The sequence below is a fragment of the Gracilinanus agilis genome, chromosome 4 (genome assembly GCF_016433145.1).
Source record: "Gracilinanus agilis isolate LMUSP501 chromosome 4, AgileGrace, whole genome shotgun sequence".
Classification (NCBI taxonomy): domain Eukaryota; kingdom Metazoa; phylum Chordata; class Mammalia; order Didelphimorphia; family Didelphidae; genus Gracilinanus; species Gracilinanus agilis.
Genome location: NC_058133.1, coordinates 509,873,217 through 509,900,328, shown reverse-complemented (window position 1 = coordinate 509,900,328; position 27,112 = coordinate 509,873,217). Strand labels below are relative to the sequence as shown.

Here is a 27,112-nt window from a genome sequence, read left to right as displayed (position 1 = left end):
GTAAGGGTACCACTATCCTCCCAGCCTCCTTGGTTTGAACCCACAGTGTCATCTCACCTCCTCATTTCCACTCATCTCACATATCCTGTCCATTGCCATATCTTGTTTCTATCACAGTTAATATTTCTTAAAAATGTCCCCTCCTCTCTGCTCACACAGTCACTGGCCTGTTCAAAACTGGACAATTGTCCCACTACCAATCCACTTGGTCCTAACTCATTTGCCAACGTGATAGTTATGTCCTTCCTCCTGAACAAAATCCAGGGCCTCCCTATTGACCGTAGGATGGAATATAGACTCCTTTGTTTGACATTTAAAGTGTTTGGTAGCCTGACCTCTGCCTACCTTCCCAGTCTTCTTAAATTCTGCTGGCCCTTATTGCCCCTCATATACAAAACTTGTCTCTCATCTCTGGGCCTTTGCCTGGCTGTCCCCCACACCTAGAATGCTCTTTTGCCTTATTTTCACCTTTTAGAATCTGTTGTTTCCTTTAAGATTCAGTTTAAGGGCCACCTTCTTCATAAAGCCTTTAGTAGTCCCCTCAACTACCAGGGAATTCTCTCCTCATATTTACTTTGTATCCACTAATCTGTATGTTTTCTCTCCCATTCCGTATCAGTTTTAAGGCAGAGTGTTTCACTTTTGTCTCCATATTCTCAGCATTTGCATAGTTTTTTGTAAGTATTTAATAAATTGATGCTGGGTGGAGAGACCTTAGATGATTCCCCTCAATGTCTGAAACTAGAAGAAGCCTTCCTTATTCTCTGTAGACTGAGTGATTGGATTTAGAAGTTCCCCAGAGTCAGAGAGTAACAACTCTCCCCTCCAGGAGGTATTGCTATCACAGCTGCCCTGGGCCCAGTGGCTCATCTGTCTTGTTCCTATTGGAACCATTTTGGTTTCTGAGTTAGAATCCTGAAGTTAATCAGAGGGCTCATGGTGCTTTTCTTCACTTTGAAAAATTTTATTTAATTAATTGATTCTGAATATTTTTCCATGGTTACATAATTCATGTTCTTTTCCTCCCCCAACCTCCCTTAGTCAACACACAATTCCACTGGGTTTTACATGTGTCATTGATCAAGACCTAATTCCATATTAATAATATCTGCATTAGGGTGATCACTTAGAGTCAGCATTCCCAATTATGTCCCCATCGACCCATGTGATCAAGCAGTTGTTTTTCTTCTGTGTTTCTACTTCAACAGTTCCTTCTCTGGATGTGGATAGTTTTCTTCCTCATAAGTTCTTCCTAATAAGAATTGTCCTGGATTCTTGCGTTGCTGCTAGTTCAGAAGTCCATTACATTTGATTGGGCCACAATGTATCCATCTCTGTGTACAATGTTCTCTTGGTTCTGCTCCTTTCATTCTGCATCAATTCCTGGAGGTTGTTCCAATTCACATGGAATCCCTCCAGTTGAGCATAGTGCCTTTCTTGACACACTCTGACATGGTCTCAGAGATGTAATGACAACCAGGGCATCTAGAAAAAGAAACAGTGATTACACAGAGCCCACACTGCTTTCATAGAAAATGCTCTCCTGGACTAATCCTAACTGATAGGTGAGGGAGCTGCTGTAGAATTAGTTTATCTAGATATTGACTGAGTATCTTATGAAGTATCCAATTCTCTGTGCTCTTCTCATGGAGAAAATGGATAGTTATGAGGAACTAGTACAGTGAGGTGGAGTCAAATTGGTTGAATAGTTGAGCTCAAAGATTATTCATTAAATGGTTCAGTATCAGAAGTTCTCCAGTAGAGCACTCCAGCAGTTGCCAGAGACCATTTGTATTGTCATCACTGACTTGGATATAAGCATAGAAGGCTTCCTTACTGAATTTTCAGGTAACACAAAAGCTGAAAGGATAGCTAACACACTAGATGACAGTTTACAAAAAGATCTTGAACGTTAGCCTGAATCAAATAAGATGGAATTCCAATAAGGATAAATAAGCTAAGAATTTTACAAGTACAAACTGAGATGCAGTTTCTCTGAAAAAATACTAAAATTTGAGGGAACTGCAAGCTGTGTAAGAGTCAACCATAAAACATGGCAGTGAGGAAAGCTGGGAGTGCATCTTCCAAAAGAGGTGAGAGTTCCATGGTGCTGTACCTCAGACTCCCTTTGGAGTCTTACTTTCAGTTCTTGGCTCCATATCTTAGGAGAGATGTTGATTAGCTCAAGAACAATAAGAGGAGGCCACCAGGGTGGTGGTGGAGGGCCCCATGGCCATGCCATGTAATGAATGATTAAAAGAGCTGAGGCTGTTGAGTCTGAAGAAGAGAAGACTCAGGACACTTGATGGATGTCCCCAATGATTTGAAAAGCAGGCTTGCAGAGGAGTTGGATGAGAAGTTGGACTTGTTTTTTCTTGGACCCAGGAGCCAGAATAGAAACAATGGATGGACTTAATAACAACTACACCTTTCCAAAAGTAGAATGGATTGCTTTTTGAACAGCAGTGAGCCCCCTTCACTGGAAGTAAAGCAGCTTTAAGCCAAGCCATTTGGATAATCACTTGTTTGGTTTGTTGGAATGGGAATTCTTTGGGATGAGGATTAGCCTAGATGGTCACTGGAGGTCCCTTCCAACTTTTCAGTTCTATGACCCAGTGAATGTGTCAGTGAGGAGACAATAAAGGCAGGAAAGCAGAGAATTTGGTGTTTAGGTTTTTCTAGCTTATGTCTTAGAACTTGGAGTTGTAAAATGGCTTATTGTTGCCTTCATGGGTAGGAATTTGCTCTGCTCTATGAAGAAGAGAGAAGGAAGGAAAGCAGGAAGGAGATAGGTGAAAGGAGAAAGGGAGATAGGGAGGGAAGAGGAGAGAGAAACAGAGAAAAGGGAGAGAACGGGAGGGAGGAAGAAACAGAAAGGTAGAGAGAAGTGAAGAGAAGCAAGGCACAGTTGGGGCCTTGCCAAGGTTGTCCTCACCACCATCCCGATCCCCTTTGTCCCTCCAGCCTCCCAGAAAGCAGCCACAGACACACTTTCCCTTTCCCTGTGGCTTGGGGGTTCTCTTGGGGAAGGGATGAGAGGATCCACACATCCTATATTGTTAGAAGACGTCTGAAAGAGGCCCAGCACTGGTAGAAGGAACAAACTGAATAAGATTCTAGGCCTGTTAGCAGCCCTAGAAACACAACAACTTTCAAATTCCCAGAGATCAAATTCTGGAACCTTATAAAACAGAATAAATACTTCCTCGGCTGATTTAACACTTGGTTACATTAAGCAAAGTGCTTTTTTCTTGCATGGGCTCAAACTGACCTTGCCCCACTTTGCCATCCCTCCCTGCACTTAAGTTTTAATGGGATGGTGGTTGTCCTATTCTGATGGCCCTCCAGAGACTCCTGTGGCCTCCAGAGTTCTGCGTAATGGCTCACTCCTGCATTTGTATAATCTTTTCGGACTCCTTCCATTTTTGGTGAGATGTTCTTGCTAATGAAGTGTGATGGTGAGAATCAATCCTATTATACAAACACTCCCTTCTGCTTGGACCCAAACTTGTGTTCACACCCTCTTGTGGACTCCCTGGCTTGTTTAGCAGCAGCTTTCGGTTTTCAGAAGAGGGGCCTGCTGCATCTGTGCCCTCTAAGAATTTCCTGCCAATACAGAGGCCTCCTTTTCTGACTTCCTGGGGACACTGAGCCCTTCTTGGGATATTCTCAGCCACCATTAAGGCAACTTTCCCCCTTCTGGCCCTCTCTGCAGCCAAACTGAGATATTTCTACCCAAGCTCCTTAGAGGTTCTGGCAGCATCCCCTCAACCCAGGGAGTGGTCTCTGGCCAACATTTTTAGTTATTTTTAAATTTTTCTTTTGGGAGAAGGAACAGTGGCCCTTTTACCATATATTCCTTCAGTTGGAGCATTAAGGCCCAAGATTGATGATTGAAGAGGTGCCTTTTGAAAGGAAACCTCTTTCTGTAGCAGACAAAGAAGTGATATGGAGCAAGTAATAGGCTATGCATTCCCTTGAGAGGAAAGGAGCAAACAGATATTTGTACCTTGGGGGCAGCTAGGTGGCTCAGTGTATTAAGAGCCAGGCCTTTAGAGGGGAGATCCTGGTTCAAATCTGGCCTCAGATACTTCCTAACTGTGTGACCCTGGGCAGGTCACTTAACTCCCATTGCCAAGCCCTTACTTCCCTCTTCTGCCTTGGAAGCAAAACAGAGTATTGATTCTTAAACAGAAGGTAAGAGATAAAAAAAAAAGTTAAATATGTATATTTGGGATATTTCATGACAGCCAAGCAGGGCTTGTGGTGAGTGGAATCTTCTGGAGAGGGCCTTCCCAATACGTTGGGTAGTGACTGGATCATCGAAGGCTTCTTGATGATGAAAATGTGCTGTTTTGACTTGAGAGTAGCTCTTTTCCCCCCAAATCATAACCTGCAATAGCTCCTCATCAGCTCATAGCTGAAGGACTAGCCTCAGTCTTCACAAGAATTCATCGCTCAGTTGGCCAACACAAAAATGGGGTTCACCATGTTAGACACCTGACCACCCCCCCTCCACTCACCACTGGACAGAGATCTAGATCTAACCTGTATGGCTGAAGAGGCCTTCCCAGCCATGGGCCTATTACACTTTCATCCTTAAGATACCAAGAAGCCATCAGAGGGCAGATGCTGAAATGTCTATATGCCCGGAATGATAGTGATAGGAAGAGCCAGCATTTATATGTATGCACTTTCCACACGGCCACCCCATGAGCTGGGCGCTACAGGTGTGATTTGTTATTGTTCAGTCACTTTTAGTCATCTCCGTGTCTCTGTGGCCCCATTTGGGGTTTTCTAAGCAAAGATACTGGAGGCATTTGCATTTTCCTTGTCCAGCACATTTTATTGTGTATTTTTTTGAGCCCTTACTTTCTGTCTTAGAATTGATATTAGGTTTAGGTTCTAATGTAGAAGAATGGAAGGGCTAGACCAGTGATGGGCAAACTTTTTAAAGAGGGAGCCAAAGGAAAGGAAATGCTCATCTGCCAGTCTGTTTCTAAGGCAACTCTTTCGAAGTTTCATTGTATTGTATCCTACTCATTGTATTCATCAGATTAGGAATAATGTCGAGTGGTGGGATAGAACATTTCAGAGGGCCCACATCTAGCCCTCGAGTTGTAGTTTGCCCATCACTGGGCTAGGTAATTAGGGTTAAGTGACTTGTCCGGGTCATACAACTAGGAAGTGACTAGATTTTAACCCAGGACTTCCTGTCTCTAGAACAGGTAATTTATCCACTAAGTCATTAGCTGCCCTTTTAGCTCATTTTATAGATGGGGAAACTGAGACCAAGAGGGTCAAGTAACCTGCCTAGGGTCACACAGCTAGGAAGTGTCTAAGGTCAAATTTGAACTCAAGAAGATCTAGAGCTCTGTATACTATGGCACTACCTAGCTGCCCAGACGGAAGATTATCCTAGTGTTACAGATGAGGAAACTGAGGCACAGAGAAGTGCTGGGCCTAGCTCAGAGTCACATAGTGAAGAAGAGCCAAAAGTTGAGTTTAAGCCTAGACCTCTGCTGATGTCCAGCTCAGGGCCTTCCCCACCAAGTCCAAATCCTGGGAAACCAAACCAGGTCTTAATGGGTTCTGCTCCTGATGCACTGATACCACTCTCCCTGCCCCCCATGTAAAAGGGAATTCTTTGTTCTCTTTGAGTTTACACTTGTGAAAGGGAATCCTTTATTCCCTTTGTCTATTTTGAGTTAACACTAAATTAAGTACCCCTACTTAGATTGTGAAGACAGGATTAACTCTCCTTTGTCTCCTTTTGAATTGAATCAACAAAAGATTGAACACCCTACTTTGTACTAGGTGAGAAGCTAGCAAGGTACTTAGAGAACTCACAAGTCACTTCCTTTTAACTCAGTCCCAAATTTATGTGAATCCTATGATCAGAGTATACACCCTCAGAAACTCAGCCAGGAATCTGTGAACCTTTTTGATGAGTATTCACCCCTCCAGAAGGTAAGAACTGGTTCCCACAAACACTGCCCTCTGGGCTGTGCTAGACAATTTTGAAATTGTGATTGGCCCCTATGAAGAGGGGCAGGCACAAGAAATCACCATAAAAATCCATGAATCATGTGGCTTGAGTCAGTTCTTATGGAGATAGTCTCCCAAATGGAGAGAGTCTTCAAGGGAGCTTAGCTGGAGACTGTGGAGCTCAACTTCAACTTGGACTCTGACTCCTGGACTACTACTTAGGAAAGGCTAACTCCTTTCCTAGTTTCTGGAGAGTCTAGTTTCCATCTTGGAGGAGGCCACATGATTACTCACTACCAGCCTTCCCGGTTGAGAGCTAATCTCAGCCCTGATAGATAACTTTTCTATCCCCTTCACATTTCTCTACTTTATTGTTTCCTCTCTGTTTTATAAATACATTTCTGACTCAAGATATCATAAATATTGGTGACTACGTAATTTCATAAAATTATTGTCCAACCATTAATTTTCACCATTACACTCACAACCCAAGATGTAACCTGTGGAACTGATACAAGACTATCCAATAGAGTGCAACAACCAGGGGTTCTAAGGTTTCTTTTGTATGGACAGAAGGTTTGAGGATGAGGACAAGACATTGGTGTGGTTGACTTGGGCTCTAGGGTGGGTGTGGAGGCAAGGAAAACTTGTGTGGGGAAGATGGCATTGGAGAAGATTGGTTCAGGATGGAGCAAAAGATAGCCTTTGTGAGAACCCATGAGCCCCCGAGGTGGAATGAAAGGAGGCCCTAGTCCTAAAGCAGAAGTCAGAGCTCTGGATCTTGGAGGTAGATAACTGAGACACCCATCAATAGGCTTTATCAGGCACAAACTTGGTGCCAGCAGGCCCTGTGCTAGGCCCTTGGGATGCAATGCCAAAAATGAAATGGTGCTTGTGCTCAAAGGGAGATGATGTGTGCATGTCTAAAAGGCCCCACATCGGTGCCCTGGCACTTGAATGAAACAAGGATGTAAGAGGTGAGGAAAGAACATCTCAGATCTAGGATATGGAGAGTCTTGGAGGTGGAGTGCCATGTGTGAAGAGGAAGAAATAAGTTTAGCCAGGCATACAGAGCGCTCATGAAGACATCTCATGTGTAATGGAGCTGGATAGCTAGATCCAAGTTGTGGAGAGAAGCGTATAAGTATCTCTGTATAGCTGAAGCTGGATGGAGAAGAAGACAAAGACCACTAATGGAATGAGACTGAAGTGTCACAGCATCAGAGGGGGGTCTTCAACAGGAATATCAACACCTCCCCCCACCCCACTTCCTCCCGAGGTAGTGGTGGGAAGGATAAAGAAGACTGTGAGTTAGAGATGAACATCATTGAAACACCTGGGAGAATGGCCTGATGGCCAGTAATAAAGAGGCTGGAGAGAAAGCGAACCAAAAAGATTCCAAAGATCTTGAAATAAGAAGAATCATAGAGGTATAATTAGAGAAAAATAGTCTGGAAAGAGGGGGAAAAGTGATTCCCTCTCCTCCTCTGGGTCCTGTGGATCAGGCTTCCAGATGATGGGCTGTTGGGGGGACACCCAGGAGAGTTCCAGAGGCCCATCAATGGCTTGGGGAGTCCATGAGGGCAATTAGAATAGGATTGAAGGGCTGGGATGAGGTGTTGTGGACTGGCCGCCACCATCAGCCCAGTGCCCTTTGGCAGCCAATGTCCCCCTGCAGCTTGTTTGACTTTGGAGCTTTTGTGTTTGGTGCGAGCTGTGCCCAGGAGAGACTTCTCCTTGTTGAGAGAACAGGGCCTGCGGCACGAACCTCCAGAACGTCTTTCCTGAGGGTGTGAACATGGAGATGAAACTGAACAGTGACCCAACTCATTTGGAGCTGTCTTAGTGCCACTGATCAGAACCTCTGGCTGACTCAGCCTGCGAGGCTGTTGGCCTTGGTTATGTGCCTGACAAATGGCATTCCTCTTTAATAAAAAAGAAGACCCACCAGGGCCCAAAAGGAGTAGTTCGTAGAAGTTGGAATGAAAGCCCGAAGTCTTAGCCAGTACTTCAGCTAGAACCCGGGGAGCTCAGGCGGCAGGAGATGGGCTGGCTCTGTGTAGAGGGGTTTGTCTTTGTTCACAGTTGCATTACTGATGAGTGGCTTTGCCAGGCAGAATATGCTACATGCCTTCTCCAATGGAAGCAGCTTTCCTGGCTGCAGGTGCTAACAATCGCCGGAACTAGTGCCTGCAGCAGCCCTGGGGATAATTGTCGACAGCCACAGAACTGGACTGCACCAAATTGTGTCCCTTTAAACGAGCTTCTTCTGGCTTGGCCTCCCAGAGTGGACAGTGGTTCACATGCCCTCTGACAGAGAGGCTGCCTGGCCAGGCTAGCTGGGTGCTCTAGCTAGCTGCCTGCATCACCACTTGGCTCTCCAGCCCCTGTTTCAGGGGAACTCTTCTCCTGGACACTTTCTAGGGTGGACTGACCATAATGGAGGCCCATCCAGAGGGAAGAAGTCAGTGATGTCCTCTAAGGAAGATTCCAGGTGAAGGCAGGCTATGCTGTGGCAAGGCCTACAGCTCTGAACTCCTGGGGTCCTTTGCTCCCTCTTTATCAGCACCACCTGCTGCCTATGCTCAGACATCATCTCCATCTCTCCCTAGACCCCTCACACCCCTACGAGATGAGCTTCTGCCTGTTTGCCAAAACCCAGGTCTATGCCACCCTTCATCTTCTTCTCCTCCTCCTCCTCCTCCTCTTCTTCTTCTTCTTCTTTTTTTTTTTTTTTTTAGATAAACCCTCACCTTCCGTCTTGGAGTCAATACTGTGTATTGGCTCCAAGGCAGAAGAGTGGTAAGGACTAGGCAGTGGGGGTTAAGTGACTTGCCCAGGGTCACACAGCTAAGAAGTGTCTGAGACCAGATTTGACTCCAGGACCTCCCGTCTCTAGGCCTGGCTCTCCATCCACTGAGCCACCCAGCTGCCCCCACACCCTTCATCTTTTTACCATAGTGCCTCCCTTTTCTAGCTCTCTTCCAGGGTTGTTTTCCTCCATTAGAATATAAACCCTTTTGGAGGCAGGAGCTATCTTGATTGCTTAGATTTATATCTCCAGGACTTAGCGCATAATAAATATATAACATTCTTTCTAGATAGCTAGGTGACATAGCGGATAGGATTCCAGGTATGGAATCAGGAAGAGCTGAGTTCAAATCTGACCTCAGACACTTCTTAATTATGTGACTCTGGTCAAGTCACTTCATCATGTTGACCTCAGTTTCCTCATCTGTCAAATGAACTGGAGAAGGTGGGGGTAAACCACTCCAGGTTCTTTGCCAAGAAAACCCCCAATGGGGTCAGGAAGGGTTGGACAGGACTGACCAGACTAAACTGCAATATTCTTTCTGTCTAGCTGCCTTCCCACTTATCTTATCTGTCTTATCTATCTCCCTGCATGCCTGCCAGGACTTTAGCCCTTAGCACAGAGACTTAGCTTCTTCTGCATCTGGCATGCCTGGCAAGCTGATCCAAGGAAAACCAATCACTGGCTAGACTTAGAAGTCATTTGTTCATTCAGCCATGACTTTATACCCACTTTATATAATTCATTGGGAATCAAAGATAGTTATGATGCAGGCCTCACTTCTCTAGTAGCACAGGGGAAGAAATAACTGATCCGAGGGGGAGAAAAATACAAAGGAGAGACCCAGCCAGAGTGCTATAAGACATTCCCAGAGAAGAGAGGGAGACCTGAACGGAAAAGAATGATTTCACTGGGTAAAGGTGAGGGTGAGTCTGTTCTGTGTCGATGGCAGTGGAGAGGATGAGAACATGAAGGGCAGAGCAGGTCAGAGGTTAAGAGGCAGGCTTGGGCTCCTGCCCTCTCTGAAAACCTTGGCCATCCTCAGGAGGCTGCAGTCTCCCCTGGATCAGGGACCTGTTCCCTTGTTACTTTACTGCAGAACTCAGGTTTGGGCAGGTATGGACTGAACTAGATGAGCCCTGAGGACCCCACGGGCTCTGAGAAGCTGATATCCTGATGACTTCCATTTGGTCAGTATGTAGAGCAAGTTCTGGGCTGGAGAGGCAGACTGAAGTTAGATCATGAGGAGAACCCTGAACACCAGCAGCTATAATTGAAATGTGATTTTCCAGACAAGGGAAAGGGGAGGAGCGATCGCCACTAAGATGACTCAGACAGGAGTATGAAAGATAGAGAGGGGGAAGTCTAGAGGCAGACTTGCCTGTTAGCTTAGCCTAATCATCAAAATGGCAGAAGAAGGCCCTTTTCTAGACCAGGTAGAACCTCAGAGTTCAGGGAAATGGATGAAAATCCCATGATTTAGCTCATCCTCTTCATGTGGAGACCCACTCTGACAACAGCAAAATGGACCCCAGATGGTGCATGTTTCTGGATCTGCCCTAGAATACAACAGCTCCCCCCCCACACACACACACCCAAAGGACAACTCGACTCCCACTATTCTCTGAGAGTCTGAAGCGAAACAGTCACTTTGTCATTACTTAGCAGTGACGTGTGAAATATGGTCAGGCAGTTTGGAGAGAACCCTAAGAAGAATGCCCAGTTAAAGGAAGTGGGGGAGGGATGAGCCCTGCTGCTGGATTACAAGCCTTGCCCAACAGGCAACAAAGGAAGAAGGGACACGAGCTGGGCGGCTAAATGTGTAAGGGATTCCATCACTGAATTAGTTCTTCAGGAAGTTTCAGACTTCCCTGCATCTTGGTAAGGTTTATCCATTCAGATGTGCTAAAGCAGGTGGAGGGAAACCTTTGGAAAGGGCTGCTCTGAGGTGCCCCTTCTTTGGGGGTGGGGGGGAGGTGTGTGAGAAGACCTACAATATTGCCATCTGCTACAAAGCATGAGATGTGAGTTTGTGCTGAGAGCTGCTGATGCTGATGGGCACAGTAGAGCGATGGCAGCTGACTCGTGGGCAGTTAAAAGCTATCCATCTTCCATGCCCCGAGTTATCCATTTCTGCCCTTCTGTTCCTGTCAGACGAGCATCTGTGACCACAGAAACTGCATCCTGTTCAATTCATTATTACTATTTGGAGTAAGACAGTGCTAGAGAGACTGAGAACGGAGGGAACTCTGAAATCCACCCCTTTTGCAGAAAACCGAGGCCCAATGACTTGCCCGAGGTGACAGAGGCAATATTGATCCGAGGCAGGTACTCAAGTCCTCTTAGCTCTGGGCCCATCTATCCCAGTTAGTGACAATTTGGGCCCTGAAGCCAGAGATCCAGATGCCAAATGCCACGATAGTGCCCACCTGGCCTTCTCTCTTATTGCACTCTCATGGTATGCAAAGAGAGAAGGAAGAGCTTCTAATAAGGACATCAGGAGAACATTGTGACCAGTCAGGTGACCCCTAGCAAGTGACTGAAATGAGGATCATCATTCCTACCTGCCTGCTCCCCAAGGCTGCTGATGAAAAAAAAATGAAATTCCTCATGCCATAATCCTTTGGAAAGTATCGAACAGAGGTCGAGTGAGAGTGGCCATTCAGGAGTGCAGAGCTGGCTATCTTCTGCTCTCCACATGAGGACACCTGAAGGGAGCCAGGCGCGTGTGTGTTGGGCAGGTTGGCCAAGAAGGGTCCCTTAGGTGGAGGGAGGACTGTAAAGCGTGTGATGCTTCTTCCTATCCATGCCAAGGAGTTGGGTTCATCTGAGAGAAACAGCCAATGAGGAACGAACCTCTATCAGACCATTTATGCAGACCTTGCTCTAGGTGCAGCCACCCTTGTTGTGGCCTGCTCTTATAGCAGGAAGGAGAAGGACTTGCCCATTCATTGTTTTTATTTTTTTAAAGTCCTTACCTTCTGTGTTGGAGTCAATACGGTGTGTTGGCTCCAAGGCAGAATAGTGGTAAGTTGCCCATTTATTTTAGAGGAAACAACTATTACTCCACATGAACTCATGCTGGGTACCCTGTGGGGCTGTGCCTATTCCTCAGGATGGAATCTTTTCCCTGGGCCTTTAAACCCCAAGTAATATCCAAACCCTGACCCCATGACTGAGCCAGACCCCTGGACACTCCCACTCTGATAGGCTCCTTTCAGCTCAGATAAACACACAGCCTCCTGACCCCACAGAACCAGTCCAGCGTGCTGGAAACACTGTCAGTCTGTTCTCCCCAGTCTGTGGCATAGGGGAAACCTGCCCATCTCTGAGTAGCCATGGGCTCTGCTTCTGATTCAGACCAAGGAAAACAGGCCAGGCACCAGCTGGATCCCAGCTCTCCCTTCTGCCTCCTCATGTTCAGCCTTGAGACTGGAAATGTGAGTGTGGAGGAAAAAAACTGGTCAAGGAAATCTTGGTTCCCGCATCCAAGCCCATGGGGACAGTGGATTTGTGAAGGAAAGTGGCAATGACAGGGCTCTGGGAACCAAGACAGCCAACTCTCCCACCTCAGGAGGTGTCCCATGCTGCTGCTGAGGGAAGTGGCACTTCCCCTGTAAACAGGCACTTTAATAGACTTGCAGATGCTCCCTTCCCGAGGTGGGTTGGAGCCCTTCAACTGTGGACCCTTTGAGGGTTCCAATGAAGGAGATAGAGGCTCCCTCTTCTGGAGATTCCTTCTCTTTTGGTAGCATCTCTGCACAGATGCTGCCTGATGAGAGCTGGTTACTTAATGCAGTATCGATGCTAATGTAACAATCAGATTGCCACTAGGCTCCCTTTGGGGCTCTGAGGTGGATGAAGGGGCCTGTGAACTCTCTGATCACCTCATTTGCTTTCTCTTTACCTGAGCTGCTTAGAACATATCTGCCCTGGCCCCTGGCTGGGCCCCAGCCCTACCCCATCTCCGAAGGCTCCATGGGTTGGCTTCACTGATGGCTGCCCGGATCTGTATCCTCCACTTTGTCAGCTGGCCGGCCAGAGGGCCCTGGAGAACAAGAGAAGCTCCTTCAGGAAGGGCCAGAAGCCGTGCTGACCAGAAAATTTCTGAGTGGAGGTTAAGGGAGGAGGTGCCAAGCAGAGGCCTCTGAGCCCAGCTCCCTCCTCTGACCTCGGTAGCTTTTTATCCCTGTGTATTTGCCTTCCCAACCACCCTTCTCTCTGGAGTCTCTTGCTGCCAGAAGTTCACTTTTGAAGTGGGAACCTGATTTCCATGTGGTTTTGTCAGTGGCCCAGCTGAGGTCTGCTCCGAAGGTCCCATCCCTGACCAAGGTTCTCACCCTGACCCACCTCCTGCCACAGGAGGGGAGGGCAGGCAGGCAGCCAAGCAGCCTTCCCCAACCAGGGAAAGGCTCCCATGCAGCCTTGGCCACTTGTGATCGGTTGGTGGTCCCCTTCCAGTTGGCCGACAGCCTGAACTAGAGAAAGGAGGCTACGTCCACACCCTCTGTGGGCCGCAGGCCCTAATTACTCCCCATCGCTGCACACCCACCACACCAACTGCCGCCTGGTTCTGCTTAGAAGGAATTTTCTGACATCGGAAATAAGAGAGAGGAGCCCGGGCTACTGCCCATGTGTTCTCCATGAGCACAGCCCTGGACCTCAGGAGGGGAACAGTAGCTCCGTGAGGTTTCCCGGATAGATTTACGCTGACGAAGGAGTCTCTGCAGTGTCAACTTGAGCAGCCTCCTGTAGCGTGTTCCCTGCCACAGCTCTGCGCTGGCAGTGCCTGTGGGATCTGCTCTTGAGAATTCCTCTTCAGTTAGACAAATGAAATGAGGAAACAGACATGAAAGCAGCTCTCGCCCTCCTGCTTGTCCTGTGGATCGGGCCAGCTGAAGAGAAAGCTCAGCAAAGGAGGAAATCTGGCTCCTCCTGAACCCACAGACCCTGTTATGTCTGGCTCCAGAGGCCTCAACCTCCTGGGATTTTCCATGCATGTGGACTAGGCCTCATTCATTCTTCTGTGGTTTTATGGGGAAAGTCAGAGTGTCCACAGCTTGCAGGAGACCCAGACTACATGTGGAACTGAGGGGAATTGTAAAAGATGCCTCAGTGGGGTCCTGACCTTTCACAGGCATTCTCCCTCCTGTGTAAGCCCCAGTGCCCAAAGACAGCAAGTTGGGATGTCAGCTCTCAGTGCTCTGGGCTGGCAGTGTGTGCTTTGAGAGGCTGCCCAACCGCAGATCTGATTTATGGCTTGAATGGTTTCCTAAGGTTGGGTTAATCATCCTCACCAAGCAAAGGTAGTGGTCAGTGTGGGCCAAGCCTGGGGTCAGAGTAGCCTCCCTACTCTTCCATGCTTAGGAGTGTGGTTCAGCCCAGCAAGCCTTTATTGTCTTGAATAATGACCTAGCTAATAGCTGCCATTTCTGGAGACCTGCAGGGTTTGCAAAGCCCTTTACATGTGCCTTTTTAAATATGCTTCTGGTGCTGCAGGGTGGCAGGGTGACTGGGTGGCTGTTGTCCTCAAGGCCCTTTTGTTCTACTGGGGTGAAGAGGAGCTAGGCAGCACATATGGGAATCGAGGGCTAATACACTGAGTGGAAGAATGGGAGGAGGAGGAGGAGAAAAAGGTTTCTTTGAAAAGACAATGCCTGAGCCGAGCCAGGGAAGATAAGAGACCTGACTGGGGAGGATGGAGAGACAGTGGGGATCTCCATACCAGAGTGTTATCAGATGTCTAGATGATAACTAGTCTGTCTAGTTGGCAGGAACAAAGAATGCTTCCAGAAGCAAGAGTCACATGAAAGGAGACTGACTGGTGGAGAGATTTGGGGAAGAACTTGATTGCTGGTCTGATGAAGGCTGAGGCTGTCTATATTTTCTCCTAGAGGTCTAAGGGAGTTCTTGAAGGTCCTTGAGCAGGAGCATTGGAGAGTGAGGTCTGTCACCTAGGAAGATTATTTTGGCAGCTGTGTGGAAGGATTGGAAAGGGGAGAAAACAGACATAGAGAGAGAGACTGGTTAGGGAGCCATGGGAACCCACTGGAATTTACTGAGTAGGAGAGTAGCATGATTAGACTCATGTTTTAGGGAAATCACTCTACGGGTTCATTGGAGGATGGGCTGGGGTATCAGGCAGACTCCCACAAACAAACACCCCACAGGCTACTGCAATAACCCAATCTGGAGGTTATTATATACCAAGATGGCAGCAGGATCAGAGGAGAGAAGAAGGCATATTGGAGAGATATGGCAGAAGGAAAATTGATAGACCTTGGCACCAGATTGGATATTGGGGTAGATAGTGAGGAGTCTGGGATGATTTTGATGTTGGGAGCCTGGGTGATTGAAAGCCTCTACAGGAACAGGAAATATAGCTGGAGGAGGAGGGTTAATGGGAAAGATAATGAGTTAAGTTTTGGGTATGTTGAGTTTAAGAAGATGTCATCTCGCCCAACCCCATAACTATAGATGAAGAAACTGAGGCAGAGGTGGGACATGATTTGTTCAGAGTCCCCCAGGTAGTGAGCAGCACATATATGATGGAAACTCCATTCCTCTGAAATTCATCCATGCTCCTTCACTCAACAGACAATTTAATGAGCCATTTTCTAAAGGTATAAAAAAATCTGAGGAAAATCTCTTCAATTATGAATTGCAGAAAGAACATTGAGGATTTGCTTTTACAGAAGGAGTTTCCTCACTTGGAGTTTCTTACCCCATTAAAAGGATGATGCATGGCAGGGCACGATTGCACAATGATAGGAGGGCTATGGACTCAAGAGAGGAGGACAGTTTAGGGTTCAGTCGGTTCACTAAGAGGTCAAGATGAGAAGGGAGTGACTAGTACAGAGGAAGTGACCTGGGAAAGAATCAAAGGGTTAAGGAATTGGAGGTTACGTGAGAATAAAGAGTAGCGTTGTGCCAGGCAAGCAAAGGGAGAGGTGAAAGGCCAAAAGATTATGGCCAGATAGGAAAATTTCAGAATTCTTGAACACGAACATGGCGCATTTGTGGGTGGAGGCAAGATCAGGGATGTGGCCATTATGTGTGGCTGAGGTAGGGTGGGAGAGTAGCTTATGAGAGGAGAGTAGGTTGAGGAAGTGAGTGGTTAGGGTATTTGAAGGAGAATTAGTATGTGTATTGAAGCCCTCTAGTATAAAGACAGACGTTCTAGAGGAGAGAAAATTGTGAACCAGCTACTGAACTCAGGGTAGAAGGATGGGGGACAACAGCTACCAGGACTTGATTGGGTGGTAGATATGAATAGCATGAACCTCAGAGGAAGAAAAGTTACTGATGGAAGCAGGGGGAGAACTTGGAAGTGGCAATGGGGAGCATCTCCCATAAAGGATGGCCAGGGGGGCCATGTCATCACTGAGGAGCAAGGCTTCACTAAGAGCTAGGAGAGGGAAGGACTGGGAGAGAAAAACATTTAAGATGAAGGGAAGTTTGTTGCTTATGGGACAGGCATTCCAGGGGGTACTGTGGAAAGAGTGGATGGGATTTGGTTGGACCTTTGGAGTGGAAGGGTTGATGGGGATGGGAATGAGGTTTGGATGTAGTATGGGAGAATGCTCATCTCTGAGTGAAGGTGCCACTCCTCTTCCCAAAGGAGCTTGGAGATGGAAGGCGCACAGTCGCATAGGTGGTGGCAGGGCCCCTGTCTCCACTCCTCTTCCCTCTGAAGGCTGGAAATGGAAGGTCTGGTACCTTTTCTCCTTCCTCCACAAGCTCCCTCCCCACTTATGCTTTACCCATAAGTCCACTGCAGCTTTACCTCTTCTGCTTCTTTTTCTGAGGAAGAAGAGATGTGGCCTTTCCTGATCAAGTCACTCCCTCTTCTTGAGGTCTCAATACAACCCCATTTTCTAATGGAGTACTTAACCCAGATTTGGGGGGGGAGGTTGATTGGGCAATTGATTATCCATCCGGCCATTCATTTCTCTATCTCTCTCTTATTCTTCTTTCTCTCCCTCTTTACCTCTTTCTTCTCTCTTTTTCTCTCTCCCCTCATTTCTTTCTCTCCTCCCCCCAACTCTCTCTCTTCCTCTCCTCACCTTTATCTCTCTCTCCCCCATTCCTCCTTTTGTCTCTCTTTCCCCCTGACTCTCTCTCTCCCTCCCCCAACCCCTAGTCTCTCTCCATTCTTTAAAAACCCTCAATTGAGCTCTGCCTTCCCCTAAAACTGTCATTCTAGAGCCTCCTTTATTTCACCCCCAAATTCTTATAAAGAATCCTCTTTATAAGTGTGCTCACAGCTTCTGCTTCCTCAGCAGCCACTCTACAATGACCACTCTACAATGACTTCCAGTCTGGCTCCCAGCTTGGCCACTTCACTGAAATTGTTTTTCCAGGGTCACCAAGAATCTCTGTCCTTTTCATTAATCCACACTAGGGGACGTCAGAGTGCACAGAGAAGCTGACCTAGTCAGGAAGACCTGAGTTCAAGTCAGCCTCAGAAACTAGCTGTGTGATCCTGGGCAAATCACTTCACCTCTGTTTGCCCTAATTTAGTCATCTGAAAAATGGGCATCATATGGGGGCAGCTGGGTGGCTCAGTGGATGGAGATCCAGGCCTAGAGATGGGAGATCCTGGGAGAAGGTCTGGCCTCAGACACTTCCTAGCTGTATGACCCTGGCCAGGTCATTTAACCCCCATTTTCTAGCCCTCACCACTCTTCTGCCTTGGAACCACCACATTGTATTGATTCTAAGGCAGAAGGTAAGGGTTAAAAAAAATGGGGATCATAACAGCACATGCCTCCCAGGGCAATGGTTGTGAAGATCAAGTGACATCATGGTTGTGAAGTGCTCAGCACAGTGCCAGGCACACAGCAAGTGCTTCCCTTTCCCCTCCTTGCCTTGACTTCTCTGTGGATTATTGACTGCCCCTTGCTGTTCCTTCATCCGGAACACTTTCTCCTTCCTTGGCTCCTGGTTCTCCTCCCGTCTGCACAGCCGTGTTCCTCCTCAGGCTCCCGTGCTGGGTCCTCATCCACCACGTGCTGAGGCGTGTTCCCCAGGCTCTGCCCTCCCTGGGAACTCCCGAGTTCCAGCAGGTTAAGTGTCGTCTCTCTGCAGGTGATTCTTCAGTCTAGCTGGTACCCAGCCTCACTCTCTGTTGAACTCCAGCCACGCAGCATCCGAGACACGCTGTCCTAGGTGGTGCTTAAGACCTTTCCATCTATGCTGCATTCGATTTATGTTCTAAAAGTTTGGGGACTTTCTTTTCCAGTCTGAGAGCCTCAGTCCTCTGAGAGGCCACACCCCGGCCTTCCTCTCCTCAGTCCCCTCTGTGTTGTGGGTGCACCTGAAGATGGATACGACCCACTCTCGGCCTTTAAGGGTCTGTGTAGACGCGGCCCTGTGTTTGCCCCGACTAGCCTTCAGCTCTCCTGGCCCTGGCTTCCACCTCCCCACCAGTGGTTCCTGGAGGTATGTGGGCTTCAGTCCCTGGACAGCAGCCTTTGCTCTCTGAAAATGAGAGATTAGCTTTGCCATTAGGACGTGCTCCTGGCTTATCCCTTCTCTTCGTGCTGTAGAGGAGAGACGGCTCAGAGGAGAAAAAGCTTTCCTGTGTCTGAATTCTGGCCTCTTGAGGCGCCCCGCCTGGACTAAGCCATCAGGGCACCCACGCTGGCTCCCCCACCCCATCCCTTGTCACAGAGGCCAGAAGACAGACGTGACCCACAGCCACCTTGAGGAGGGCCTGCTGAGCGACATGCTTTTCCTCTCCCTTCCCAATCCACGGGCTCCACAAAGCCCAAGAGCCTCTGCTCCCCAGGGCAGCCCGTTGGCTGGGTTAGGTCCTCCACGGTCCCTGCTTTGGCCCCAGTGGAGCCGAGGAGGCCAGCGTGCTGGGCCTTGCTGTGCCCGAGGCTCCCTCCCCACGAAGGCAGCCCCACTGCTGGGCCCAGCCCAGCAGGTACCACATTGCAGTCATGTGTTTGGAGCCGCTGTCGATGCCTCTCTGTGCGTGGGATGCTGGCGGCTCTCAGGCGTGGAAGTGGGGGAATTGCCATCCGGATGATGCTTCCCAAGTTCCCAGCCCCAGCTGTGCCTGCTGAAACCCGGAGAGGGAGCTGGGCTGCTGCCTTCTAATGGCTTGCAGGCTTCTCTGGGTTTAGCTGCTTTGTGCAGCCTTGAACCTCCTTTGGAGAGAAGCCCTTTGCCTCTACCCACCGGGAGGTCAAGGGAGGCTCGGCCCAGAGGACTCCATGCCTGGGGCCTCGAGCCTGCCAGCGCCGGCTGTCCCCGACCCAAAGGCCACGAGAGCTCCTGGAAGCGGCGAACCCACTTGGCCTTTGGAAGAAATGAATCGAAAGCTGCCCAAGACTGATTGTCATCAAAGCTCCAAGCCAGTTGTTTTAGGCCCAGGTTAACCAAGTGGTCCGGAGAGGGTCTGCTGCATTCGCCCGCATCCTCGCTTGGGGCCCAGCACCCAGCTCAGGTGGACCCCGTCCACCCAGGCCAGGCCAGCAGCGATCGCTTCCTCCTTTGGTCTTTGCCCTTTAAAGGAGGGTGTGGGGAGCAGCAGCCGCCCCCCGGCCCATTGCCAGCACAGCTTTCCTCGGGGACCTGCACGACCAGACGGCCCGGAGGAAGCGGCCCCCTCCCTTCCTGTGCCCAGCGAGCAACCAGCCCCTCCGTACAGCCGGGCAGCCCGCGCCAGCCTGCATCGCTGTAGGGGATGGCAGAGCCTCTTCCGGTTTCTCTTTAGGCCTAGTTATTGGGAAGGCTTGGGGTACCCCCTACTGGCCGCCTCTCCGATGGGAAGGCCTCCCAGGCCTGGCTCGGGGTAGGAAGCGGCCTAACAGAAAGTTCAGGGTGGGGGGCAGCCCCCCTCGGCCAGCCCCCGTTTGACAGAGCAGGAGCTGTGGAGGGAGGGGCTCTGCCGGGCTCTTCTGGCTCCAGGGACAGGGTTCGGATCCAGCCCCAGCTCTTAGGGATTGCGGCGGTTTTTCTATCCCTGGTGGCTTGTGAAGTGGGACCCCAGGGAGAGCCGGACACACTGGTTCTCAAGGGCTGTGTGTAGGGGAGGCCCCTCCACGTGTCGGAGCTGCTTGCTCTCCTCCCACTGGCCTCTCAGACCCTGGCCAGGCTCGAGGCTGGGTCATGGCCGCCTTGTATTTTAATGCTCTCAGAACCTTCTGTCCTGGAATCGAGAGGAAGTGTGGCTGCCAAGGCAGAAGATGGTAAGGGCTGGGCAATGGGGGGAAGTGACTCGTCCAGTGTCACAGCCAGAAAGTGTCTGAGACCACACTGGAACCCAGGACCTCCCATTACCAGGTCCAGCTTTCTGTCCCCAAAGTCCTCTGGCTGCCCCGCGATCTGCTGCTGTCCATGCACGTGGCACACACCCTGGCACCTTGCTAAGGAGTGAGTCCAGTGCCTGCAGGCAGATGGGGAAATGCGGGGAGCCCCAGCTCCGTTCATGCCCGGGCTGGAGTTGGGGGCAGAAGAGGCCACCCCAAAGGCAACCCCTTGGAGCTTCCGAGGCAGCAGGCTCCGGCATCAGACCGAATTTCCCTTCCCTGGGAGCAGCCTCGGTCCTGCTGCTCAGCCCGGCCAAGCATGGAGGGGCCGGCGGCCACACATGTTCCCAGGATGGCTCCCCCAGATCTGGGAGGGGGACCCCTGGAGGCGGCGGCCCCAGCAGCTTTCCTGAGCGTGTTGGGATGGATCATCCTCTGGCTCCGGGTCCTCACCTGGGCCTCATACGGGGCCCGAGATTGCCATCTGGTGGCCACACTGGTGAAGCCCAGGCAGCGGGCACAGAGCCAGAGCTTGGAAGGGAGCCTCCCTCTCTGCTTCTTGTGCTGCCGCCCTGGTCCCCAGAACCCCCCTGCCCACGTGACCCCCTCCCCGAGAGCTGCCCCCACGACAAAGGAGGGAGGAAAAACTGCACAACTGCTCAGTGCCCTGAGAGAGACCCAGACCATGCCGGGGTGACAGCTGTGCCCCTCTTCAGGCGGAGGTGTCTCTAGGGGTGTTTTGGGGCCCCTCTTGGGCTTTTCTCTCATTTACGGCCCTGGGATCCCTGGGGATGGTCTTGGCTCTGCTGACTTCCTGCTGCATCACTTTCCGTGGATCCTACGGCCCGGCTGTATCTCTCACAAGCAGCATTTTTCAGGAATTGTCTGACGTGTTTGGCTGTCCCCTAGTGGATGGGCATCTGCTTTGTTTGCATTTCTTAGCAGTCGCCAGGAGGGCTGTGGGGGCTTTCTTGAGACACAGGCCCAGAAATAGAGTCTCAGGTTCAAAGAGGATAGATATATTAGTCACTTTATTCACATAGTTCCAACTTGCTTTAAAATGGTTTTACCACTTCACAGCTCCACCAACAATGTATCTGTGTGCCTGTCTTCTCATACTCTTGCCATTTTTTCTTTGTCTTTGCCAATTTTCAGGGTGTCAGATTTGTCACCATTGTGTTTCTCTTATTATTAATGACTTAGGTCATTTTTTCATGAGTGTGGATACTTCCAGTTCATTTTTAAAGAACTATTTATGTACTTTGACCTCTTTTCTTTTGGAGAATGGCTGTTAGTCATACACATAAGCATATGTCACATGTGCATATACATATGTACGTGCATGTATTTTAATTGTCTGTGCATTTTGAATACAAGATTCTCATCAAAAAAATGTGATAAAGATTTGTTCCCATTCTATCCCTTCTTAGCCTAGATGCAGTAAGATTGTCTCTTCAAGTAATCAATCATCTATTTTATCTTCTGTAAATATCTCGGCATCTTATATGTGTAAGACTACATGCCCGGCCCAAAGCTGGGAGAGCTATTCAGGTTATTTCTCCAATAAGGTTTTTGGGGGGCTGGATAGCATGACCTTTAATATTAAGGTTGCTTATCCATTTAGAATCGATTGTGGAAGATGCTATGGAGTGTTAGTCTAAACCTACTTTCTGCTGGACTGCTTTTCAGTTTTCCCTAGATAGTTTATGAAACACCAAGTCATTAAGTTCTGTTGTTTGGTTCTCCCTTGTCTAGTCCATCCCATTGATCCATTTCTTTTTTTACTAATACCAGATGGCTTTGGTGACTGCAGTTTTATGATTGAGGTCTGGAAGTCTAGTCCCTCCTCATTCCTACTTCTTTTAGCTGTTTCTCTTGATATTCTAAGTCTTGTTTTTCCAAATGAATTTTCTTCTTATCTTATCAAGTTCTATGAAGTATTCCCTTGGTACTTTAATGAGCATAACATTAAAAGTTTAAATTAAATTTGGAAATATTACTATTGTATTACACTGACATGACTATGCCATGAGCATTGACTATTCCTCCATCTATTTAAGTTCTTTATTTCTTTAAGAGACACTTTGCAATTGAGGCCATTATACATACTATGGATCTTGTGTGCTTTGGTAGATAAATCCCCAGATACTTTATGCATTTTGTAGTTATTTGGAATGAAATTTCCCTTTCTATTATTACTTGTGTTTTGTTGTTATCATATACAAATTCAGTGGATTTTTGAGGATTTAGTCTGTAGCTTGTAGTTTGCTGAAACTATTAATAGTCTCAGTTAGTATCTTTGCTTATTTCCTAGGATTTTTCCAAGTTAACTAACATAAGATCAATAAATAAGGACGGTTTTATCTCCTCTTTATTTTTATTCCTTTACTTTCTTTCTCTTGTCCTCTTGTTGCTGGCATTTCTAGAACAGTATCAGCTAATGTAGAGAATAGGCAACGCTTCACTTCCACATTTTTTGGAAAAGGTTCTAGAGATATCCATTGTATATGATGCTTGTTTTTAAGGATGCTTTTTATGCTCTCATGCTTTAGGATATTAAAGAAAGTCCCTCTGTGCTTCTACTTTTACTTTTCCAAAATTTTAAATTTCATTCAATATTTCCCAATTACATGTGAAAATTATTCAAACATTAACTTCTTACATTTTTGAATCACAGATTTTCTCCTTTCTGCCCTTCTTGAGAGGGCAGACAGTTTGATATTGATTATGCATGTGAAGTCCTGCAAAACTTGTTTCCAAATTAGACATATTGCAGAAGAAATACAGACCCCCAAAAATCAGGAAAAAGTTAAGAAGTCTGCTTTTGTCTTCAGAGTTCATTAATTCTCTTTTGAGAGGCAGGGACATCTTTCATCCTGGGTCTTTCGGAATTGTCTGCTCACTGTTTTGATCCAAATGTCTTACCCAGCTGATCATCTTGACAATTTTTCTCTCACTTTGTCCACTACTCTCCTGGTTCTGATCATTTCATTTTATATCATTTCATATGATTCTTCTCAGGTTTTTCTGAAATCATCCTATTCTTCATTTCTTATAGTGCAATAGTTTTCCATCACAGTTATATACCCTTGTTATAGCACAGTACTATTCTATCACAATCCTATACTATTATTCAGTCATTTCCCAGTTGATGTACTTCTACTTGATTTCTAATTCTCTGCCATCACAAAAGGAGCTGCTATAAATATTTTTGTATAAATAGGTCCTTTTCCCTTTTCTTAGATTTCTTTGGGGTATCACTAGGTCAAAGAATATTCAGTGTTATGGCTCTTTGGGCACAGTTCTACATTATTCATCCATTTCACTTAGATTGCAAATTTTACTGGCATGTAATTGGGCAAAATGAGTTCTAATAATTGGTGATATAGTCATCCTTTTCTTTTTTGATATTAATAATTTAGTTTTCTTCTTTCTTTTTAAAAAATCAAATTAACCAATGATTTATCTATTTTGTTTTATTTTCATAAAAACCAGCTCCTAGTTTTACTTCAATTGTTCTTTTTACTTTCAATTTTATTAATCTCTCTTGATTTTAAAGATTTCCATTTTGGTATTTAATTAGGGATTTTTAATTGTTCTTTTTTGCATGTCCAATTTGTTGATCTGCTTTTTCTCTTGTATGGATCTATGCAATTAGAGATGTAAATTTTCCCCTAAGTACTACCTTTGCAGCATTCCTCCCATCTTTGGTCTGTGGTCTCATTGTCATCCTTTTTAGCAAAATTATTGTTTTTATGATTGATTTATTCTTTTATTCACTTATTCTTTAGGATTTGATTATTTAGTTTCTAGTTAATTTTTTTTTAAACCCTTGTACTTCGGTGTATTGTCTCATAGGTGGAAGATTGGTAAGGGTGGGCAATGGGGGTCAAGTGACTTGCCCAGGGTCACACAGCTGGGCAGTGGCTGAGGCCGGGTTTGAACCTAGGACCTCCTGTCTCTAGGCCTAACTCTCACTCCACTGAGCTACCCAGCTGCCCCTCTAGTTAATTTTTAATCCATGCTTCCATGGCTCTTTATTGAATGTAATTTTTATTGCATTATGATCTCAAAGGGATGCATTTACTATTTTTGCCATTTGGTTGTATACACTTGAGAAAAAAGTATATTCCTTTTTATCCCCATTCAGTTTTCTCCAGAGAGAGAAATCTATCTCTATCATATCTAACTTTTCTAAATTTCTGTTCACCTCCTTTCTTATCTATTTTATTGTTTTTATTGTTATTGTTAGATTTATCTAGTTCCGAGAGGTAAAAGTTGAAGCTGCCCATAAATATAGTTTTACTCTCTACTTTCTCCTGTAATTCATTTAACTTTTCTTTTAAGAATTTGGATACTTGCCATTTATTTAGTTCATATATGTTTTGTGTTGATATTGCTTCATTTTTATGGTGCTTTTTAATAAGATGTAGTTTCCCTGCTTATTTCTTTTAATTGGATGTGTTTTTCTTCTTGTTTGAAGTCTTAATCACTACACCTGTCTTTTTTAAATCCTTACCTTCTCTCTTAGAATCAATACTGTGTATTGGTTCAAAGGCAGAAGAGCTGGAAGGGCTAAGGCAGTGGGGGTCAAGTGACTTGCCCAGGGTCACACAGCTAGAAAGTGTCTGAGGCCAGTTCTGAACCAAGACCTTTAGGCCTGGCTCTCAATCCACTGAGCCATGAAGCTGCCCTCCCCCATGTATTTGTGTTTTTTAGGGCAGCTGAAACATAGATTCTACGCCATCCCCTTATTTTAACTCTGTGTATGTCTTTCTTTTTCAAGTGTTTTCTTGTGAAAAACAGGGTTGGATTCTGGTTTCTAATCCATTCTGCCATCTGCTTCCATTTTATGGATGACTTCACCCCATTCACAATTACTAATTGTACATTTCCCTCCATCCTATTTTCAAAGAACTGTGGGCAGAGTGGCTTTTCTCTCCTTGACTCAATGACAGCCTCGTCCTAGATGCTTCTTGTGTCCCCCATTTGCTGGCCCAGGACTTGGCCCTCCCCACAGTGCTTCCCTGGGACCTTTCTCGTCCTCAGGAGGGGCCTTTGGTTCATTCCTGAGCTGACCTTCTGCCCACATGAGACAGTGAGCATCTTTGGGTGTCTGCTGTGAAAAATGGGTCTGTGCTTTCTGCTCTGGGCTGTACTTGGCCATCCCCGGCTGCCTGGGTGCAGGAGCAGAGGCCACGGAGCATTGGCGCACGCCGCCCCCAGAACTAGGTCCGAAGGGCCCCTCCGGGACCGGGCGCTCCAGCCCTCTGATTTGAGAAGAGTAAACCGAGGCGCCCAGGGCTTCCTCCACCATCTTTGAACTGGGATCCAGCTTGTTTCCTGCAGGGCCCTGGGCCGGTCCCAACCCTCAGGGACAGGCCGAGGAGCCACTGTAGAAGGTTCCCCCAGAGCTTTGCCCTCCGGGCCCCACCGGCCTCTTCCATGCCCCTGGCCTGTGGGTCCTTCCTCTCTTCGCCCTGGAAAGGCCTCCTGCTATTCCCTTTTTGATGCTTCTCTGCAGGCTGGTGGAGGAGTTCATGCTGTTGGCCAACATGGCAGTGGCTCACCAGATCTACCGGGCCTTCCCTGAGCGGGCCCTGCTGCGCCGCCACCCGCCCCCCCAGAGCAAGCTGCTGAGTGACCTCGAGGAGCTCTGTGACCAGCTGGGGCTGGCCATTGACTTCAGCTCGGCGGGAGCCCTGCACGTGAGTCCCCTCAGCCCCCTGCCCTCACCTGGAGCCCCCTCACTTGGGGCCCTCAGACCCTATGGAGGGAAGGGAAGGGGTGAGGATCGGGGTGCCACTGGGTGACTTAGGCAAGACAAGGCCCTCTTGGACCCTAGAAATGCCAGCGCCTGCCCTCTGCCGTCTTGCTGGGGCTTCTGGTCCTCTTGCTTTCTTCCCTGGGGGTCCCGCTGGAGGCCACACACTCGGGGCAAGCCTTAGGCCCTCGGCCCCTCCCCAGAGCCCCACAGGCCCCTCTCTCAGAGAAGGCCAGATTGTGGCTGGGCCTCCGGGGAGAAGAGAGAGGAGCCCGGCGCGGCCCTGCCTCCTCCTTTCCGGCTCCCATTTTACTCAGGGTATGTTGGGATTCTTCTCCTAGAAAAGCCTGACGGAGATGTTTGGGGACGACATGTACTCCCTGGCGTGGAAGGAAGTGCTCACCAACATGTGCTCGAGGCCTATGCAGGTGAGTGAGGCCGCCCCTCCCTGCCCGGCCTCCTGGCACACACCTCAGTGTGCTCAGGGCTATGGCTGCCGCTCTTGGAGTGCTGGTGTGGCGGGGGCAGCGGGGGACGTGGGGGAGCATGGGGGAGGCCGGGGCAGCAGGGGAGGTGGGGGGGAGATGGGACAGCATTTGAGCTGCCCTGAGAAATTCCGTCCCCTGGGGATGTGCGTCCCTGTGACCCTCTGGCCAGCTTCAGTGACTGGCTCCCCCCAAAATCAGTGGTGTGTGTGTGTGTGTCCGTGTGTGTGTGTCCTGGGCCTCAGGCCAGCCCTCTGACCCCTCGTCCCCCTCCAGATGGCCCTGTACTTCTGCACGGGCGTGCTCCAGGACGCAGCTCAGTTTCGACACTACGCCCTCAACGTGCCCCTCTACACCCACTTCACCTCACCCATCCGCCGCTTTGCCGACGTCCTGGTGCATCGGCTCCTCGCCGCCTCCCTCGGTAGGGTCGGGGGGCACAGCCCGAGAGCCCTCAACTCCCAGGTGGGCCGGACTAAGGGAGGGGCTCCCCCACTCTCGTGGCAGGAGGGCCTGTGGCCACCCTGGAAGCCAGCCCGGGCTCTAGCCTGGACCCCCCGGAGCTGGACAGACCTTTGAGGGCTCCTGCTAAGGCCCCTTGAGACGGAGGGTTCTCAGCCAGGGCGCACAGACCCCCGTGTGTCCCAAATAGGTTTCCAAGGGGGCCCCACCTGGCGAAAGCTAGCAAAAGGTGCTGAGAGCCCTGGGGCCGGGCTTCTCCCTTCCTTCCATTCTGACCTTCTTGGAGTCCCCGGGGCCCCCCACCCCCACCTGGCAGCCCCTGTATGCCCCCCTCCCC

The 27,112-nt window shown here is 48.4% G+C and overlaps 1 protein-coding gene across 2 annotated transcripts in view; it reads left to right on the top strand.

Moving 5' to 3' along the window:
* The window catches only part of DIS3L2 (DIS3 like 3'-5' exoribonuclease 2), a 334,902-nt gene that overhangs the window by 301,058 nt on the left and 6,732 nt on the right, over nucleotides 1-27,112 (top strand). For both annotated transcript variants that reach the window (XM_044673271.1, XM_044673272.1), the window contains 3 exons: nucleotides 25,589-25,772; nucleotides 26,170-26,256; nucleotides 26,590-26,737. In XM_044673271.1, coding sequence (XP_044529206.1) covers nucleotides 25,589-25,772; nucleotides 26,170-26,256; nucleotides 26,590-26,737 — 419 coding nt within the window. The remainder of the gene's footprint in view (nucleotides 1-25,588; nucleotides 25,773-26,169; nucleotides 26,257-26,589; nucleotides 26,738-27,112) is intronic.